Source organism: Urocampus carinirostris, chromosome 3 (assembly GCF_059441175.1).
Source record: "Urocampus carinirostris isolate Australia breed hairy pipefish chromosome 3, RoL_Ucar_1.0, whole genome shotgun sequence".
NCBI lineage: Eukaryota > Metazoa > Chordata > Actinopteri > Syngnathiformes > Syngnathidae > Urocampus > Urocampus carinirostris.
The window spans coordinates 26,735,600-26,756,667 of record NC_142351.1 but is presented as its reverse complement, the minus strand read 5'-3'; the positions used below and the strand labels follow the sequence as shown (position 1 = coordinate 26,756,667).

The 21,068-nt window shown below is 39.8% G+C and overlaps 2 protein-coding genes across 11 annotated transcripts in view; one reads left to right on the top strand and one right to left on the bottom strand.

The window, feature by feature from the left end:
- Window positions 1–11,802, bottom strand: part of LOC148369324 (peripheral plasma membrane protein CASK-like) — a 36,748-nt gene extending 24,946 nt beyond the window's left edge. For 4 of the 10 annotated variants that reach the window (XM_088331291.1, XM_088331292.1, XM_088331293.1 and 1 more), the window contains exons 1-5: window positions 10,978–11,799; window positions 6,253–6,365; window positions 3,793–3,898; window positions 3,217–3,294; window positions 2,747–2,819 (exon numbers count right to left, since the gene is read on the bottom strand). In XM_088331291.1, the coding sequence (XP_088187417.1) occupies window positions 2,747–2,819; window positions 3,217–3,294; window positions 3,793–3,898; window positions 6,253–6,365; window positions 10,978–11,036 (429 nt within the window). In that variant the 5' untranslated portion in view covers window positions 11,037–11,799. Of the gene's footprint in view, window positions 1–2,746; window positions 2,820–3,216; window positions 3,295–3,792; window positions 3,899–6,252; window positions 6,366–10,977 lie in introns of all 10 variants that reach the window. The other 6 variants (XM_088331286.1, XM_088331289.1, XM_088331288.1 and 3 more) reach the window with 3 other exon arrangements.
- LOC148369325 (putative G protein-coupled receptor 34) lies at window positions 1,026–2,937 on the top strand. Its single transcript, XM_088331311.1, has one exon. The coding sequence runs from the start codon at window positions 1,059–1,061 to the stop codon at window positions 2,211–2,213; it is 1,155 nt and encodes a 384-aa protein (XP_088187437.1). The 5' UTR covers window positions 1,026–1,058; the 3' UTR covers window positions 2,214–2,937.
- Window positions 11,803–21,068: the final 9,266 nt, after the last annotated feature.

The following is a 21,068-nucleotide window of genomic DNA, read 5'->3' as shown; positions in this document are numbered from 1 at the left end:
GTAATAAATAATAGACAAATTAAAATAGTTTTCAGCAGAGACCTTTTAGGTCCAGATGTCGATAGGCCACCATTTTGTCAACCAGGGGAAAACACAATTGTAGTCTAATAGTGTTTCAATTTATCTTTCAATCCGAAGGACTGGAGGGAAATCGAATTCATTTCTTTATTATGTAGGATTTTGAAATTGGATTGCAAAGGCAAACCAACTTTTTTTTTTATGTAAAAAAGGGAAATTGTCGTTCAAGTCAAACTAAAATATATCATTAAGTTGCAATTTTGTAAGTTTTATCATTTTAAGCAGGCTATGAAGACACAATATTAAAACTGATTCCAAATTTATACTATTGTTTGAACATTTTGCGCAATATTTTTTAAATTACTCTTAAGTACTTGTTGGGTTTAGTACTTAGATTTAAAAAAAAACCAAAGTGATTGATAAGAGTGACAAAACTTTAATATTTGTATAATTTGAATTGCAAAGCCTTGCCTATATTATCTTCCTTTTTTAAAATTTCAGTTAAAAAGAAGAATGTCTGAAGATTACATGTTTGAGTTAAGGAAATTTACCTTCACCCGTCTCTAAGGGGCCAGAGATGTGACGTGTCCAATCAGTGACCCAAACTACTACATGCAAAAATAACTAACATGGATGTCTTTTCCCTCCTCAGAATACAAAATGTATTTCCTGATAAATTATTGGCTGAGAACATAAACAATGGATTTTTTTAAGTATTTGCTTATGGTTGAAAGATGTCAAATGTGAAACTCTTTGACACCATTTCTGATTGTATGAATGCAAGTATTGATGAGACTTTGGATGAAGCTTTTGAGGAGCTTTGTCTTATTAAAACAGAAAAAAATGCATCCTTTGCAGTCTCTCATTTCTTGGAGGTCCTCTGTTAATACAATCTGTTTCAGCAGTGATCAGCAGGAGTTTGTATCCTTCATAGTTTTACCATTTTATTGTATTTTAAATGTGTTCCTTTTTTGTATCTGTCAAATCTTTTAGATTTCCTGAAAACTGGTCAACTCCAAAGACAGCAACCATCAAGCAAAATGGACATCTCCAATGCATCGTCCCCAATATTGGTCAATAGTACTCCCGCTCACATTTCTCTGTTCTCACAGTCAGCCACATCCCTTACCACATTAGCCCTTATGAGAACCGCTGAGGACATTCCTAACCGGACTATTTGTTCATTAGATGATGCATCACTGCGTCTGCCACTAGCTGTTTTCTATTCCCTGTTGTTTATCCTTGGCTTAGTGGGTAACCTCTTAGCCTTGTGGGTCTTTCTTTTCGTTCAACCAAGCCGTAACTCTGTGCATGTATTCCTCCTCAACTGTGCAGTGGCAGACTTAGTCCTTTTGGCATGTCTCCCCTTTCGAATCTTCTACCACATTATTGGAAACCGCTGGCTACTGGGACATGCAGCTTGCAAGCTGGTGGGTAATTTATTTTATATGAACATGTACATAAGCATAATGCTATTGGGACTTATCAGCCTAAATCGTTACTTGCGGCTTAGAGGGAAGGGTAGATTGACAAGAGAATCAGGGTTGCGACTGTGTGGTTTACCATGGAGTTGTGTGGCATGTGGAGCCCTTTGGGGGCTTTCTCTGGTCGCATTGGTTCCCATGATTGCTACAGCAGAAGACAAAGAAGACAACCACAAATGCTTCCAATTCAGGCAGCGCTGTTTTGCCAGAGGGAAAGCGTATTTCAATGTGGTACTGGTAGTATTGTTTTGGATTGTCTTCCTAATACTCATGCTGTCCTATGCCAAGATTGCAAATAGGTTGATGAAAGTGTCACGAGACAAGCCAGAACTTCCCAATACACATAGATATCAACGCACAGCAAAAAAATCTTTTTTTGTACTTCTCTTGTTCACCCTCTGCTTTGGTCCCTACCACATTTTTCGGCCTATCTACATTTATCTACAGCTCAACGAGACAGTATCATGCAATTACTTGTATGTGGCAGATCACATCAACGAGATCATGCTGGTATTCTCTGCATTTAACAGCTGTTTAGATCCTATCATGTACTTTCTTTTGTCAGGCTCGGTGCGAAAAACCGTCCTCAATGCACTTGAAAACAGATTATTTCATCGACTTTTTTTCCAAAACGAAGTCACATCCAATAGCTCAATAACAGAATTCCGTAGGACCTCAGCATCTTTGGCTTTACCAAGAACTGTAGACTGAGTATTCCACACAGGTGCCAATCAATTGGGTAAATGAGCTGAAAAATAAAATTCTAGTTTTGTTTTCTGAGAACTTAAATACACAAACTGTGTTAAAACCATTTAGAGTGTAATGAGACGACTTGGGTTTTGGGTAAGTGCCAGATATCTCCATCTGGTTGTTCTTTTGACTATGAGAAAAGAGAAATGTCAATATGTTGGAGATCATTGCATATAACAATTATAAAAGGGCCCGACAAATCATAACTGATAACAGAACAATGGATCATCAAGTTATCATCCCCTATTATAGTTCATTGGAGGTCATTCATTGGTAGGATCCAAATGGGTCCTTTGAAAAACAAAATGGTCCTTGTCAACATGCGATTTCTACTAATTTCTACAACACATTGAATAAAACAGTTATACAAGTCATTAAAAAGTTATATCTTTAATAAACTTGTTTGTATATATCATTGTGTTTATGTTATTGTAATCAGAGAGGAATAATGTTAAGCAGAATTTTAAGTTTCTTATACTATTCAACTCACTCACCTTAACATCCCGGTGTATGACATTGTTGTCATGGCAGTAGCGAAGTGCTTCCAAAATTTGCTTCATGTAGTGACTATGAACAAATAAATTGCATACATCAATTACAGTCCTATTTCACAGAGCTATATTACAGGAAATTGACTTTTTAAAAACAGACATGATTTGTAATTTGAGGTGCCAATCTTCAAGAGCATATGCAACTTTGTTTATTGTTTTTTGCAGCAGCTGCACAGACCAGAATGTAAGAATGATTTACTTTCCTTCTGACAATTGTAAAGACTCAAATATTCAAAAGATCATCTACCCAGATTTTACTGCCAGGTGTTTGGTCTTCCCTGAGCAAACATGCAACTGTGTGTGTCTCATGAAATGCAACAATTTTGAAAGTACAGTTTTTTTAACCAGACAGCAAAAATAACCACAATCCCACACACTTTCCATTCAGAGAACTCTGATAACAGGCATCTTACCTGGCCACAGCTTCACTGTACACAAATCCAGCATCTGCTCTCTTCACAATTTCAAAACAGAGGTCAGCTCCATCCATACTAAGGGAAATACAGAATTTGATTACATTTGGATTTTAAGCAATTGCTGATAGTTACTAAATCCTTCTGGAAATAATGTAGAAGGTGACCTGCATTACACAGTTCTTTTTTAATCATTTGTTACAGTCAACAGTTATAGCAAAAAATCATTTTTTTAATATGTAACATGTTTTGTAGCAGAATAGTGATTTTTAATACAATAAACCATTACGCAAACAATGAAAATGTGCCATTTCATTCCTGATAACATTAATTGCTTCATCATCATTAGCAAATTTTGTTAGCAGCATACTTATCAATATCATATACGTAACTGACAGTCTGGTCGCGATACAACAACAAAACCCCCGGAACAAATGTTAGCTGTTCAGCAAACAAGGATGTGACTAATGAATTAAAGCAGTTAGTTGCTTGCTTAAGCCCTAAATTCATTTTCAGTATATAAAACCGCTCAATATGAACAATATTAAGAGTTCTTAGAGTGATGGATTCACGTACAATTCAAACACCATGTATAGCATGCCATCAGAGCTGTAGGTCTCCAGCAGTTCCACAATGTGTGCATGTTTCAGCATGTGGCAAATGCTCGCCTCACGCTTTAGATCTAAAAAAAAAAAAGATGACACAATAAACTATCAGACTTGATTGGAAATAACAGGCGAGTGCTCAAAAGTTCTACGTGTGTTTTAAATTAACATCCAAACGGTGAGAAATGAAGTACGTTTATGTAAACATATAAAGTGAGGAAGTCCATGTTATTAATCATACTGAGGTAAAGGTGTCACTTTTATTTAGTAGCCTGCTGTGTATTATTGTGCATCCATTTTCCAGCCTTTTGTTACGACTACTTTATTTTTACTCCTTATTGGATTATTAAGTGTAATCCCATTTGACAAAATCGTCTTTAGGATAAAAAAGGAAAAATTACTTGTTTCGGGGTTTATAATAACGACACAATGTCGCTCTCTCTCAGAGCATAAAGCATTTCTCCAATACACTCTTTTTATGCAAGGTAGACAGACAGAACGTCTTTCCCCAATGAACAGGTTGTTTCATGCACTTGTATTCAATTAAAAAATACTGCTATTTTCTGTACACATACTGCTTACTCACCACACTCAATATGAACAGCTGTCCGTGCAGATATATTGAAGAAAGTTTCAACCATGTTTTAAAGTTGTTAAGTGCTAGATTTCCAGAGTTTAAGCATGTTGTCAGTCGTTACTCATTCCTTTTTTTGGTAGTGTTGCTGTTCAAATCCTGACAGGGGCACTCCAGATGGCCCATTGTGTGTGCCAAAGTGCAAGAGATTCAGACATGGATGCAAATAAATTCGATTCTGTCACTAAAAGTTGTTTGAAATACACAGGAGCAGTGTTGAGACCAACGTGTTACAAAGAAACGCAATTATTTTTCTCAGTAACGAATACTGTAACCCTTATAAAAAAACGTTGTAACTCAACTTTCATTATAACATGATACATTACTCTACTTATTAAAAGCGGATGATTAATTACAAAGTTCTCTGAATCCTAGCTGTTCCTCTTTTACTTGCAGTCTAGATTACAACCCAACATCCACCAACAATGGTGAACTGGTTTATATTGACCAACAAAGCACAACTAAATGCAGTTACGGTGGCGCTGTCTCAAGCAGAGAGTACCAGGAAATAATTCTTACAATACACCATACCTGGGAAGCTTTTGGACAGAACCTAGAAATGGAGAAGGAAATCTTCATGTGGTTTGAAACCCAGAGACAAAATGGATATGAAGTGTCTCAATTAGGTCTTTATTTGCAAGCTCTCGAGATTGCACAAGCTAACAAATATAAAGGGTTTACCACTTCCACAGGTTGGTGTACACGTTTTATTTCATTATGTGGCTAGTTTAAAGCAGTTTTAGAGTGGCCAGCTTCAATGTGAGTGCATACAGTAATTTGTAACAATATTTTTACAAAAAAAGCATAAATAAGAAGGAAAAAAAACAAATCGCACTCGGAGTATAAATCACATTTGGGGGGAAAACATATTTCATTAAATCCAACACCAAAAACATACATGACATCTTGAATGGCAATTTAAAATTAAAATGAAATAGAGAACAAGGTATACACATACGTGCATATCTTAGACATGCGTGTCACTAACAGTACAACATATTAAGAGTTATTCAGATAAATCTAGCATAGAGAACATGCTTACCAAACTTTCATTTTCACTCAAAATCAATGAATGAAATTTTCATCCTTTGTGTTACTATAGACGAACCGGTGTTCTTTTCCTTTCTGCTTCTACGTCACTTACGTGATACTAATTGTCGCCAGTCCGTTACAAGTCTCTTGCTAACGCCATACGTTGTACTTTTTGCATTTTTGGCTGCATATTCTCTTTGCAGCTTGTAATATGCAGAATATTATTTTCTTTGTGGTGCCATTTTGTTCAGTCTTCTGAGTTGTTTTTTATCATTTACCAGTGTTGTGGTGAAAAATGTCCCCTAGCGTGAAATGCCCCGTACTCTGCATACGTGATTTTCGCAATCATCACTAAAATGACTCTGCATTTCATTTGGGGGGGGGATTTTAAAGAACAGAAAGAATAGAACAGTAAATCACAGAGTGTTTTCACATAGCTCAAAATCCCTTTTGAGCTGTGTTTTCACATAGCTCAAAATCCCTTTTGAGCAAGTTGAAAATATTTACTTTGGCGAAATGATGCTTTATCTTCTGAACGTTCGTGTCCCAATTGATAAAAAAAGGGGGACAGTAATTAGTAACTGTAACCATTTATTTCTCAGTACCGTGTCCAACACTCTGCATGAGGAAAAAAAATCTGATTTATTTATTAATGTGCAAATTTTGGCTATTTATTCTGTGCTCTTGCTTACAAAAAGGTTGCATCTTGCCCATCAGTGATTCAGGTGAACAAATCTCAATATTTAAGTGTGAAGCCTTTCTAACCTTCAGTGCTGAGGCCGGGACTAGAGGTGAAACTTGCCACATCGACGATCTTCACAGCAAACTGCTGGCCTGTGTCTCTGTTGATGCAGCGGCGCACAACGCTGAATGGTCCCCTAAAATGAATAGCACTTTATTTTAGATACGTTTGCATGCATGTGTACACATACAGTGAGCACTCGTGTGTTTCCAAAAGTTGGGGAGGTTTGGAAACAATCACCCTCTTAAAATAAAAGCCATTGTATCTTTTACATAAATATCATCTGAATGTTGAAGGTGCATTGAATAGTGTTAAGTTTAAATTTAGGACCACATACTCTGGCCATATACAGAACTCCATCTTTTGTGTCGGGTTGCTGGGTATATTCCTCAGAGCATGTAAAAACAAAACAAGCACCAATCTTCAAGTAACCAAATATTAGAAATCTTTGTTCTATTACCTTTTAAACAATACTGAAAAAAACTTTGGCTGGCCAAAACTTGCTAACTTTTGAGTAGGTTGACCTCAAAATTGCTTATTCTGTTAGGATACTAATTACATTATTTTACCATATTGTTATAAAAAAATATTAGATATGGGCAAAGCAGAATGTATGAATGGTAGCAAAAAGGAGTTGTGCTACCTAACGTACTTTTAAGAAGGAGATGAGATATTAGGTGTGACGGGTAGAAAAAACATTTACTATTTTAAGTGAAGACAAAATTGCCTCAATTTAATAGCAGCATATGTTTCTAGGTAAATGAGAGACGTTAGATGAGATTCTCAGTAGAAAGATATGTGTTATATCGATTGATGGTTACCTGAACATAAACTCCTCACCTCTTGAGCAGCCGTTCCTTATTGGCAGCTCAACAGTGGAATTAAAGGAATGGGACCAATAACTTTTTATGAATTAGATAGATAGATAGATAGATAGATAGATACTTTGTTCATCCCCGAAGGGAAATTCACATTTCCAGCAGCATCCCTGAGCTGAGAACAATCGAGAACAATCGAAAATAACACGGGAGCTGCTGGAGTGGCTGCCATTCGTGACGGCGCCGGAAGAAAAGATTCAATTTGAATCATGTACAAACAAACAAACAATTGAATCATGTACAAACAAACAAACAAACAAAATATTCATGTTTCAATAAGTGGAGTGTTAGGAGAATCTTTACAGATAGTACAGCAATTAAAATGTAAGCTTAGCATTTTAACATTTTAGGACCGACCTAACCCAAATTCCGGATCGGCTTAAGATCTTACCTCCACGGCAGAGTAACTATAATATTCTTCCAGATCAATAGATGGCAGAAGATTGCTAATTGATTATACTTTGAGACCAGTGATAGATGGACATGTTTTGAAAAGGTAATGTGCCAAGGAACTGGACCCAGATAAAGGTGAAAATAAAGGTTAAAAAGGAAACTAAGGCAGCAAATAGCTCAAGCAAAAGCAATGGCACCATTTGCAATTAGGATTTATTTTCAGTGGGTTTTCAATGTTGGGCACCCTTAATCCCTTTGTTGTCTTATGTGTAACTTATGGCGAAAAGATATTGGTGCTGGTCCAAAATACAATGCAAAAAGTCAAGTACTAATTTAGAATAAATAAATGGGGAGAGCGACAGCGAGCAAGCTAGAGCAAGAGAGCGAGATTTAAATGTTAAAACTATATACTTGGCTGAATCACGGCCATAAATTTCTGCCCGTGAAGCAGACGCTGTTGGACGCTTTGAGATCGCAATACAGACGCGATACAGCCGTGCTTTACACGCGGTAAGAAATTCACACGCAGATGGCCGCGCGAAAAAGTTTTGCGCTGCGCGAAAAAGTTTAGACCACGGGCGGCACAGCGATGCAGCCGCGGTTACCCGCGATAAGGATGCGGAACAGTCGCCGGCCAATTTTGCACATTTTCCACTGCGGGCAACCACGGGCAAAAAAAAAAAAAAAAAAAAATAAAAAAAAAAAAAAATATCACAAAATTTTACACGAAAGGCTGTGGGACCGGGCCTTTAAAGGCTAGACTGAAACCACATCACCATTTTGATACCTCTGATTGTGTGGTCACGCTATGTTGCCACCAAAGTAAATCAGTAAATTATTTTTAAAAAGACAATTGACAAATGTTACCTAATCTTTTTTGATAATACAAACATAAATCTCATTCATGCATTGACATTTTTAAGAATTGCAAAAATTGGATTTAAGACATTTTAATGCCAATTAAGGCCTTATTTTAAGAATAATGAAATCAATTCCCTCTAAGACGTTAACGATCCGCAGGAACCCTGCCTCTACACTAGGGGTAGGGCTACACGTTTTGGGAAAATACTTAATTGTGATCTTTCAGACCAGTATTGCAATTTCGATGCGATTTTCGATTTTAAATGGAAAGTGCATTTTATGTGCCAGTTTTGTTTTTTGTGAGTACTTAACCCTTGGATGCATGACCTACCAGTACATACACCTTTCCATGAGTGGGGTCAATAATGTTAGTGTGACCTGTACAAGTTTGATATAAATGCTACCTCCATGCTTATTAGTTAGGCAGCGCTCAATTTATACAAGCTAATGTTTGAAATCTTTGTAGGCGTAGCCTGTAATATGATTGGCTAGCTACATCCTGGCTAGACCCACAGTAGTGCATACATATCACATCCAATAAGTTTTAACAATTTAGCTGATTTGATTCATTTTTTTGCAAACTCATCACAAAAGGTTTCTTTCAAATAAAAAAAAAACGTGACACAGTTCTGAGGTAATGGGATCAAATCCAGCTAACAGCCTTCCTGTGCAGAATTCGCATGTTCTCCCCGTGCTTGCGCGAGTTTCCTTCGGGCACTCCGGTTCCCTCCCACATTCCAAAAACATGCATGTCGGGGCAATTAGCCGGTTCAAATTGTCCCTAGGTCTGAATGAGTGAGTGAGTGAATTGTCCGTGTATGTGAGGCTTGTGACTAGCTGGCAACCAGTTCCGGGTGTACTTTGCGCACTGCCCGAAGACGGCTGGGATAGGCGACCCTACTGATAACAAGTGGTGAAAATAATGGATGGAAAATCAAGTACGAGGGGCTACCGGGTGTGGAAGGAGATAGTCACTGCTGTCGAACAGAAGCTTAAATGACATTATATGCTTCCTACATGTAAATTTCACGGAGTTTCAGCCTTTGAAAACCAGATGCTAAACTACTCCACCCAGAACCTAGTTCCAGTGGCCCTAAAGAAAATTGAGTTTGAGACCCCTGCTCTACACACAGTGAACAGTTTTTAAGAAATAACTTTAAATCCCACCATATGATTTTGTTGATAAAGCAAAAATGGGAATTAATCGCATTTAAATTTAGACGATGATTTTAAAACGGCTATTTGAGGGTAGCACTAATTTCATACAAATAATGTGCATGTTATTTAACTCTGTTACAATGAGTTAAAAAGTAATCAAATTCAAAAATAAGTAAAACAAAAAAGTCAATAAATAAATAAAATGCCAGAAATGTTCGCGGCAATCGGGTCAGTCGTCTAGGAAGGGATGCTATTTTTTCCATAGAGTTGGTGATTCTACACAGTATACGGCACATGTGTAAAACTCATGGCCTGCGGCAGTGGCTCATGAGGTAGAGCGCTCATCTTGGGATCAAGAGATCGCAGTTCGAATCCGGGCTCCTCCGTGTTACATGTCGAAGTGTCCTTAGGTAAGACACTGAACCCCTAATACCCCCAATAAGCAGGTTAGCGTCTTACATGGCTGCACGGCCGCTATTGGGAAATGTGAAGCACACTGTAAAGCGCTTTGGGAAGTCTTGACTTGAAAAGCGCTATATAAATGCAGATCATTTCATTTCATTGCCACATGATTTTATGTGGCCCAAGAGATCAGGGGATTGTGCAATTGTGGCCTGTGCAGTCCTTTAAGACATTTAATGATTATGGACTACACCTGGGGTGGCGAACAAGTTTGACTCAAAGAGACAAAATTTTGAACCGTGAGAGTCAAAGAGCCACGCCACGCACTGACCCGCATTAGACGTAACCTACGCAGATGATTGGCAGTCAGTTGTGTCCGGAGCCGCATAAAAACAGCATATCTGCCAAATTAATTTCAAAATATTATTTATTATTAACTCTGATGGATTCTAGTGTGTTTTAAGAGGGGGAAAAACTAAACATAAGCGAGGCAAAGAACCTCAGTATATAGAAAATATGATGAGGCAAAGAGCCGCATTCTTATTGGCCAAGAGCCCTGGGCTATACTAATAAATGTGACTTGAAGCTCATGAGAAAAATTATTTGCAGTTCCAAACATATCCACTAGATGTCGCTAAAGCTAAACACCACTCCCAATGTTGTATTTGAATACGATTAATCGACCAGAGAACATTGCCCAAACCCATTCTGTTAATTTACTCTGAATAAGTAATGGACGCAGCAATTAGGTCGCTATGAAAAATAAACGATTTAAAAAGGCACTTCAAAAATTGTTATATAATCAAATCTTACATCTCTGAATGAAATTTAAATGTTGAGCCTCCAAAAGAACCCCTGTCCTCTAATTTAAGACACCAGAACAAAATTAAGACACCAGAACCAATTTAAGACACCCAAACCAAATTAAGACACCAGAACCAGGCAAGGTCTAAGTATTTTGAGCAACGCCAACTCTGAACTATTCCGTCAGAAAGAATAGAACGTAATAAGGTATTTTAAATGACAACAATATACATGTACAAGGCCCATACTCACTTTCCAATCACCTCGCACAACTCGTAGACATCTTCGAAAAGCACGTCGTCGTCCGCCATGGTCCAAATGGGAACCGGGCTGGAGGAGCTTGCCAACCGCCCCTTCACGATAATTTATAATTTGCACACGTAATCACTATGACTTTTATACCAATAATGTGTTGACACTGTTGTGAAACACAAGTATTGAATGGAAATAACTGCGTCCGTCACTAGAGAATCTCCAACGGCCCGCCCCACCTTCTGGTACTAAGATCCCTGTGAGTGGGCTAGCCAGCTAACGGGCTAGCTGAACCAGGGACCAGACCGCAGAGATCGGATAGTTTCCTTTTCGCATGACTGTAATCTGCATTATTTAACCAAAAAGTAACGCAGAGTGTTTGGCCCCATTGGTAAAAAGAAAAAAAGAAGAGTTCCAGTTCGGACCACGGTGCTGATCTTCACCGCAAGCTAACGAAGCTATCAAAAATACTTGGCTTTCTGGGTTGAGAGGCTAGCTGATGAGCTGGTTGACTCCGGTACGCCCAATACCTCTCAAAATGCATGAAGGAAAATTCAGCTTCCCATACAAATGCAGGAATCCCCCGGGATGGGGTCGATGACAACGCCGACGCATTCACCGAATCTGCTTCTTGTGAACGCCCAAATAGCATCCAACACTTCAAACGTTGGATGCTGCCAGTCGCTCTAAGATACACAAATCTGAGCCGAGTGAGCCAAAATGGCGACCCCGCCAGGGCTAGTGTCACAGATCTTTCAATGGCAGAGCCAAAATGGCGATCTCCGGGTAACTAGTTTCCTGGGAACGGTCCAGCCATCCGGAGTCATTTTTCTGCGCATGTGCCAGTTTTCCTCCAATTCCACGTCTTACGTCACCTTTCTTCTTCACATAGCTGGCCCAATGCACAAAAATACGGCATTTCACTCTGTGTGTTTCAGTGACCACGTATTTGACAACATAGACGTATGCAATTTTTGACACCGGGCTCAAAAGCGGGGTTGTCGATAATACGCTTTTTTTCGCGATGTCTGCTCTTCGTGTCCTTGCGTACCGCAGTTTCAGTGGCCTTGCAGCAGCCCTTATTCCTGCGTCCACATTGTCGTATAGTACTGTATTCCGATCTTATGATGTGGTCATCGGTACAGCTTAAAATATTTTATTGCTTTTAAACGCAGCATAGCTTATTCATTAGCAAGCTCTGAAGAAACTATCAACAATCTTGTTGATGGGGTCTGTGTAAAGGGAACCTCATGTTGTGTTGGTGGGTTAATTTTACCCGGGGTCTAACTAAGTCCTGGGAAGTAGTTAGTTATATGCAATGCCGGAGTGGCTAATTGGGAAGAATGGAAAATTTCCCGAAGGATCGACTCATGTCAATGTGGAGTTTGGCCTTGCTGGCTGAGAAAAATAATGTGAACATGTATCTGTCACTTGCATGATCTAAACTTACTCATACATTAATTCTCAAATCAGCAATTTGGCCACATTCAGCACAACAGAGGAGGTGAGTTTTACTACCTGGGGAAATTCTCCCATCCCAAATTGGAAATTGTTTTGGCCCACCACTATTCTGTAGCAGTCAAGTCACATTTTTATATAGCTCTTAATCACAAAATGTCTCAAAGTAAAATGAACACAGAACCGCACAAATTATATGAGACGGGAAAGATGGAGGGCATAAAGGTGCTAGATGGAAAAAAAAGCCACCGGGAAAAAAGAAACGTGTTAAAACAAGGACCTTTATCATTTATTTCACTTATCTTGCACTTTTTGCCTGTCGTCTGTGTCTCACCAGTTGTGTGTTGTGCTATGTCTTTGCAGAATTTAGCAGTTAACTGGCTTTACCGGGTGGCTCGTCTCACTCAAATAAGCTCGAAGTGATGGAAAATCAGTCTCTTTTTCGAGAAGCAGCTCTTTCGGTTTGGCTCACTTAAAAGCCAACTCTGACAGCTCCCAAAATCCTCTTCAGATTTGTTTTTGTGGTTTATATCCATATACTAAAAATATAATGTAACATTATGCACAAAATTACCTTTGGTGGCAAATAAAGTTAAAAAAAAGAAGAAAAACAACAGTGAAAAAAGGAAAAACAGGAGAAAAAATGAAGAAACAAAAATAAAGGAAGAAAAAAAAGAAGTAGAAGACTCAAAAGAATCCAAGCAAAATGAGAAAAATGAAGGAAAAGCAGGAAAAATAAGAAATTGAGCAAACACGCTGAAAAAAGAATAATCAAGCTTTGGAACTTACTTACTTACTTATTGCTCCAGCGAAGGTCGGGGGGTCCCGTCCCTGTGCGTTGAGCCGACCAGATGAACCAGGTTTTTCCAATGCTGGCGGTCTTGTGCCAGCTGTTCTGCATCCTCTACGGCAACTCCGTGTTGTTGGAGGTCGCCCGCAACGACGTCGAGCCATCGAGTGCGGGGTTTCCCTCGTGGTCGTCTCCAGCCTGCGGCCTTTGGGTCAAACTGGAGAATGGCTCGTGTCGGATGGTCTGGTGGTAGACGAAGGACATGGCCAAACCAGCGGGTGCGGCGTTGTGCGACCAAGGAAGATGCTTGGGGCTGGCACGTGCGGGCTCTGAGCTCTTTATTGGAGACTCGCTGGGGCCACCTGATGTTCTCGATGGTTCTGAGAGCCCTGCTATCAAAACCATCGATTCTTGTGGCCAGGGTGTCGTTCAGGGGCCATGTTTAAGCTTTGGAAAAAAAGGCAAAAACATGAAAAAGAAGAAAAAAGCAGGACACTCACAATATACAGTAACTTCCTCATCTACCATTTCGGTGGGCTGCCATATAAGTTCCTGTTGAGCCTTTCCTGTACTCAGGTTGCATGTGAACGGAGTTTCTCTGCTTTAAAATGTGTGAAAAATAGGATAAGAAGCTCACTGTCTTCATGTTGATGTACACAGAAAAGGAAATTTTCATACATATAGACAATGACATTGTCATCAAAAAAGGTTGCAGAGACCAGTGCTTTGCTTAGGAGGTTTGAGTTTTAAGTAGCATATTTAAAATGTGTGTAGTGAAGCTACTTAATAAGAGTTTAGTGTAAAGCCTAACAATCTGTTGAGAATGTAAATGCAATTTTCATATCAAATGACCGATACTGTACATAGGTAAATATGTTTTCATCCGTATCAGCATCTTCATATTGTTTTCTCATCTCATCTCATTAGCTGCACCGCTTATCCTCAGTAGGGTCGCGGGGGTGCTGGAGCCCATCCCAGCAATCATCGGGCAGTGGGCAGGGGACACCCTGAACTGGTTGTCAGCCAATCGCAGGGCACACAGGGACAGACAACTCGCTCGCTCATTCACACCTAGGGACAATTTGGACCGGCCAATCCACCTGAAATGCATGTCTTTGGAATGTGGGCGACGGAAACCCACGCAAGCACGGGGAGAACATACAAACTCCGCACAGGAAGTCCAGTAGCTGGATTTGAACCCACACAGGAGGTTCCCAAGACCTTAGAACTGTGCCTGCACACGCGCTAACCACTGTGCCGCCGTGCTGCCCTAATATTGTTTTCATTGAATAAAAATGGTGACGTGTTTTCTGTTAACCTATCAAGAAATGCCGGAATTTCCTAACAGTAAATATGCATCATAAGAGCACGCTGCTGTTCCAATCATTCAAATTCCTGGGCTTTGGGTAGAAAATTCCCGGGCTGAAAAGGGGGCCTACTCCGGCCTTAGTTATTGGTACTCACTACTTCTTCCAAAGAGTAACCGAGTTAGTAACTGAAATACTCTGTAAAAAAAAGTGACTAGTTACCAGAGAAAGTAACTATTTTGTTGTATGTCAAATAATTTGAAATGTTCTGAGCAGTATTTGAGTCGGTTGAATAGAAAAAAAACCTGACAATTGTGTTATAGAATCTGGTAATATTTATTGCACCTCACTAGCAACATATGTATCCTACATTTGAAGTGCAACAAATATAAATCGTAAACAATATAAAAAATAACCATCAGCAGTAAACGACTCAAAGTGTGTTTATGAAATTTCACAAAAATAAACAAACAAAAGAAAAATTGAATAACAAAAGGAGCTAAATGAAAAAAAAGATCTATCTATCTACCCTGGTCATATCCCTCGAGAGGGGTAACTGACAGCAAGACAAACAGAATAAATTTGACATTTTAACATTAACACATTAACACTGCAAAACATCCATCCATCCATCCATCGATCCATTATCTGCACCGCTTATCCTCAGTAGGGTCGCGGGGGTGCTGGAGCCCATCCCAGCTATCTCCGGGCAGTGGGCAGGGGACACCCTGAACTGGTTGCCAGCCAGTCACAGGGCACACAGGGACAAACAATTCGCTCGCTCAGTCACACCTAGGGACAATTTGGACCGACCAATTAACCTGACATGCATGTTTTGGGAATGTGGGAGGAAACCGGAGTGCCCGGGGGAAACCCACGCAAGCACAGGGAGAACATGCAAACTCCACACAGGGGGTTTGATCTCACGACCTCAGAACTGTGCCACACACGCGCTAACCACTGTGCCGCCATGCTGCCCGTTAATCAGTATATTACCAACAATAATTTAATGCAGAAAATGAATTAATAATTTGAATAAGAAAATATATCATTCTCCTTTTTTCTACAGTGAACGTCCAAGCTACTTAATTTTTGAACTTTTTTTGTAATAAACCTCATTCATGTCCAGCAACTCAGTATCTCACAACAAAATGTAATTCAGTGGTACCCAAAGTGGGCGATCTGGGGGGGCGGTGAAGACGAAGGGGACGGCAGTCCGAAGTTTGAACGTTTGTTTGACGATTTGTACACAACACTTTAGGGCTGCACGATTAACCAAAATCGAATCGACTTCGCGATCTGACGTAGTGCGGTTGTGTAACCGCAAAGCACTGCGCTTTTTCAAGGTTTTGTACTGAGTTTTGGCCAACCGCAACTGTTACTGTTCGAGTTTTAAAAGCGCCAGCCAATCAGAGGCAAGTTTTAATAATAGCACAAGCCAATAAACGCGATTCAAAGTTTGCAAGCACCACATTATGCCACACCCACTGTGTGAGGTCATTGAGAGTCATAGCGGACTCCCTAAACATAGTCCCAGAGTCAACAAACAAGAAGCAAACGAAGCTTGCACCGAAGAAGTGCGGTATATCACTAGTTTGGACCTATTTTGGTTTTGACGAAGCGGACGTGGAACAGAAGAAAACGCCCGTTGCAGAATTTGCTTTCGCGTAGTCGCTAGGTCCAGAGGAAACACAAATTAATTTGTTCCAGCACTAGGAATTCACTTGGGATCCAAAGGGGCGCTAGCCTCCAAAAGTTTGGGAACTATTTGTCACGGTCGCCTTGGTGACCAGTCTGCCCCGCCCTCTGGGCAACAGCTGAAGCAGTTCAACTAATTGTGTGTCTGATTTAAGGCTGCATTGTGGGCTCTGCGGTTGCTGGTTCATTAATACTCATTCTTCACAATCCCGGTCTGTTATGCCTTGTCCTGTTTTAGTCTGTTATGCCTTGTCCTGTTTTAGTCTGTTATGCCTTGTCCTGTTGAGTTCGTGCCGGAGGAACTCTGTATTGTTCTGTTTTGCCTCGGAGTATTGGGCGACTTTTATTTTATTAAATAAAACCTATGGATCGTCAACGCATTTGAGTTCTCCCTTCATGCCTCCTGCCTCCGTTCTGGTCCGGTCCCCTTCCACGCCACCACGCCTCGTGACAGAATGAACCCGCCAACAATTGAACTCAGCGAACGATCCCAGCGCGACTTGGGGAGAGCTGGAGTGCGCAGTTTGGCAGGCGCCTACTGAGTTGGCCTTCCCTGCCCGTTCGAACCACGGCCCCGCCCGTCGTGGCCCTTGCTGTGCCTCGAATGGGGTCCCAGGAAGAATTGACGCCTGCCTGCCCGACTCCCGTGCCGATTGCCTGCTATTCCCTCTCCCCTGCGTGCAAGTCCGACTCCGACTCCGCTGCCCGTCGGGCCAACTCCGACTCCGCTGCCCGTCGGGCCGACTCCGACTCCCAAGCCTGCCTGTTCGACTCCCAAGCCTGCCTGTTCGACTCCCAAGCCTGCCTGTTCGACTCTTCATGCCTGCCTGTTCGACTCTTCATGCCTGCCTGTTCGACTCTTCATGCCTGCCTGTTCGACTCTTCATGCCTGCCTGTTCGACTCTTCATGCCTGCCTGTTCGACTCTTCATGCCTGCCTGTTCGACTCTTCATGCCTGCCTGTTTGACTCTCCCTGTACTGATTTTGTCCAGTCTTTCCTGTCTTGTCTTGTCTCTTCTGAACCTGAACCCCCAGAGTCTGACTCTTCTGAACCTGAACCCCCAGAGTCTGACTCTTCTGAACCTGAACCCCCAGAGTCTGACTCTTCTGAACCTGAACCTCCTGAGTGCGACTCTTCTGTAGAGGCCTGTCCTGTTTACCTGTTCTGATTTTGCCTGTTCTGATTTTGCCTGTCCTGTTCTCGTCGGTTGTAATTTTTTCTTTTTGGGACCTCGGGAGCTGTCCCTTAAGAGGGGGGCTCTGTCACGGTCGCCTTGGTGACCAGTCTGCCCCGCCCTCTGGGCAACAGCTGAAGCAGTTCAACTAATTGTGTGTCTGATTTAAGGCTGCATTGTGGGCTCTGCGGTTGCTGGTTCATTAATACTCATTCTTCACAATCCCGGTCTGTTATGCCTTGTCCTGTTTTAGTCTGTTATGCCTTGTCCTGTTGAGTTCGTGCCGGAGGAACTCTGTATTGTTCTGTTTTGCCTCGGAGTATTGGGCGACTTTTATTTTATTAAATAAAACCTATGGATCGTCAACGCATTTGAGTTCTCCCTTCATGCCTCCGTTCTGGTCCGGTCCCCTTCCACGCCACCACGCCTCGTGACACTATTGTGCTAAATGGTTGCTATGCTAACATTGAGCTAATACAGTATGACGTTTTTCAGTTGTAGACCATCATTTTTGTAAGGTTAGAAAACGTTTTGTGTGGGGCAACTTTGTGTTAGTTTAATATGTTTAGTCCTTGCCAGAGTGCACAGCTTTTGATTTAACGGTGACCTAATGTTAACCCTAAGTTAATATTAAGCTCCTGCTGAGGTATTCTGGGAAGAAAAACATCCTGATAAGTAGAAAAAAATGTTTCTGTTATTTGTCATTCAAATGTACTAAATGGTTCTGTAAATATGGAGAAAGTTTGTGTGGTGTAAATCTTGTGATACTTTTGTGTTTAATGAAAAAAAAAACAGGTTTGAAGCCTCCCAATATATATATATATATATATATATATATATATATATATGTAATATAAGGAATGTAACACATACTGTATATATCTATATTAATTGGAAAACATTTAGAATAATTGTGTGATGTTTGCCCTCAGAAACCATTTGATTTTCCAATACCAAACTTTTTTTTAAAGTGCCAGGGTGCCACTAGGGTGCACCAAAGAGCCGCGTACGGCTAGAGAGCTGCCTGTTGCTAACCCCGGGATTAGGCTAAGGAGAAAAAACACTTGTTTCTTGCCCAATGGTCCTAATCCCCAAGTCCTCTTTTATTGTATTTCCAGTGCTACCAAATAGTATGAACTCAATGAGTTTTTTGTAGTTTACTGCACCTGTTTGCAGCAAAATACAACATACTTTTTCATTTTAATAAAGCAATTCTTATTTTTGCATTGACAATATTTATAGTTTCATGGTCCCCTGCCCACTGCCCGGAGATGGCTGGGATTGGCTCCAGCCCCCGCCCCCAGGTGTTGTTGGGTTCCATCAAACTTGGTGAACAAAGCTGCTCCAAAAATGTTCCGGCTTTAAACATTCAATGTTTAATGCTGCCTATAAAGTTTAGGGATACGTCATATTTCAGAGCAAGATTTGACAGCTGTTCAATAGTCAAACTACTACTACTACTTAGAAGAAGCTCAATATTTGTGCATATTAAGCACTAGTACAATCCTCCCTGGTCTTGCAATCGCAGAATTATTTCCTGATTTCTTCTTTATTCTGAGTGTCTTATTCACTGGCAACATACGAATGGAACAATTACTAACAAATATTATTATAGAATAATATTATAATTGCCCCCAAATCTAAATATATCCCCTGTTAGGTCCCCACTGCACCCTTTTAGGCCCATAGACCTAAGGATGTTTTGTTTTTTTTAGCTAATCTAGCTGTAGCTCTTTAGCGGATCAACTTTTAGCTTGCTAACTTTCAACAGAAAAACAACATTTTAATAACTAAATGTAATGTGTTTTTTATTTTATTTTAAATGTACTCATTAAACATTTTCCATTATTTGCCATAACAGGGTAAAACTTTAAGATTGCCTCATACAAGGATAACACATTAAAAATGAAATAAAATCAAATAAAAAGTAAGGAGGGTAGAAGTTGAAATTTACTTCTTTTTCAACAGTTGAACTCAGCCAAAATCAAATGAATTCACTTCCTGTAAATGGCTTGAATAGAATTGTAGCCTTTAGGGGAGGGGAATTTAGCACATTTAAACCAGGTGGAAAATTACTACTGGCACTCTTAGAATTTTAACAAAATAGCAGGTAAAAATATACATTTACAACATTCAATTCCACAATGAAATTAAGTTTAAAGTAGTTTAGCAAATTATCAGAGGGCAAAAATGGATTTAGGGTGTTATGGCCAACAATTTTTCAGGAAGTAGATTACATTCCACAGCGGACACGATATAATTGAGTATATGTGTCACCAAAAACGTTATCTATAACCCACAATAATATTTAAAATGCATTTTATTTAGGTTTACATGATTGCAAAAACTTAACGTGATTATTTACAGTACTTTTCATACAAATTGTTCAGATTTTGCAGAAAAAATAGGGTAAGAGAAAGAGAATCATACAAATGTTATTGCACACGATTGTGAAAACGATATACCTTGAGACTTCAGTTTTTTTTTTGTTGCCGCTAATTGTTATTGCACTTATTTTCACTGACATTTTTCCATGATATACTTTTTTTTTATTGCAGTATTATCATAACGTGGGCCAGTCTCAAAGCACTACGTTGTAAATGTTTTTGCCTATTCATCCTGACAGTCGTTTATCTTTTTTTTCTTTTTAAAGGGACACAGTGTAATATTTAGTGTCTCCATTGATTTAAATAATTGGCAAAACTACATGAACTATTATACCCATGTTAATTTACATATATAGTCAGTTGAGAAATATGTATTTCTTTTACATAACGGAGTCCATACCAAGTAGTCGCTGCCATGTTTGTCATGGACAATCCATCGCATCCACTACACAGCATTATCTCCAGACAGAAGAGCAGTTTCAGCAGTCTTGTACTACGGACAGACTGAAGAGATCTTTTCTTCCTCATGCCATGAGGCTCTTTAACTCCACCCGGCAGAGTAAAGGCCCACATTAAACCACACCACCTACATTGGATATTACCGAATCTTACTGCAACATGTATTCTGTGTAGCACTATTTAGTTACTTTATATAACACGCTACAGTGGGCATTTGCACGTCACACTGGGTATTTGTATATTGTATTCTTTTGGCTTTATTATTGTACTGTTCTCAGCTCAGGGATGCTGCTGGAAATGTGAATTTTCCTTCAGGGATGAATAAAGTATCTATCTATCTATCTATCTATCTATCTATCTATCTATCTATCTATCTATCTATCTATCTATCTATCTATCTATCTATCTATCTATCTATCTATCTATCATCTTGCTGCTGTGCTGTGCTCATTTGACACATGTTTCTGTTTGCCGGCTTAGACAATACTGTGACATCAAGTGGTCAAATATTACACAATGTACATTTAAAGTCTTTATTACATATTTACCCTGGAGTGCCATGTCTAATCGTTTCATACAAGGTTTTAAAATGTTGATTTCAAAGACAGTCAAGTCAATTCAATTTTTGGTTTAGGATTTCTTGAACGTGTAAGAGTATAGAAATATGTATTGCAGATTTTATACTGTATCTTGCAGAGCTTTCGCATGAAGTGTTTTTTCAAGTAATATTCCAAACACTTTGTGATGAGTTACTCTGGTCAAGTAACCCATTGCAGCAAAGAAAAACGACTATTGAGAATCCCTAGCTAATTGAAAT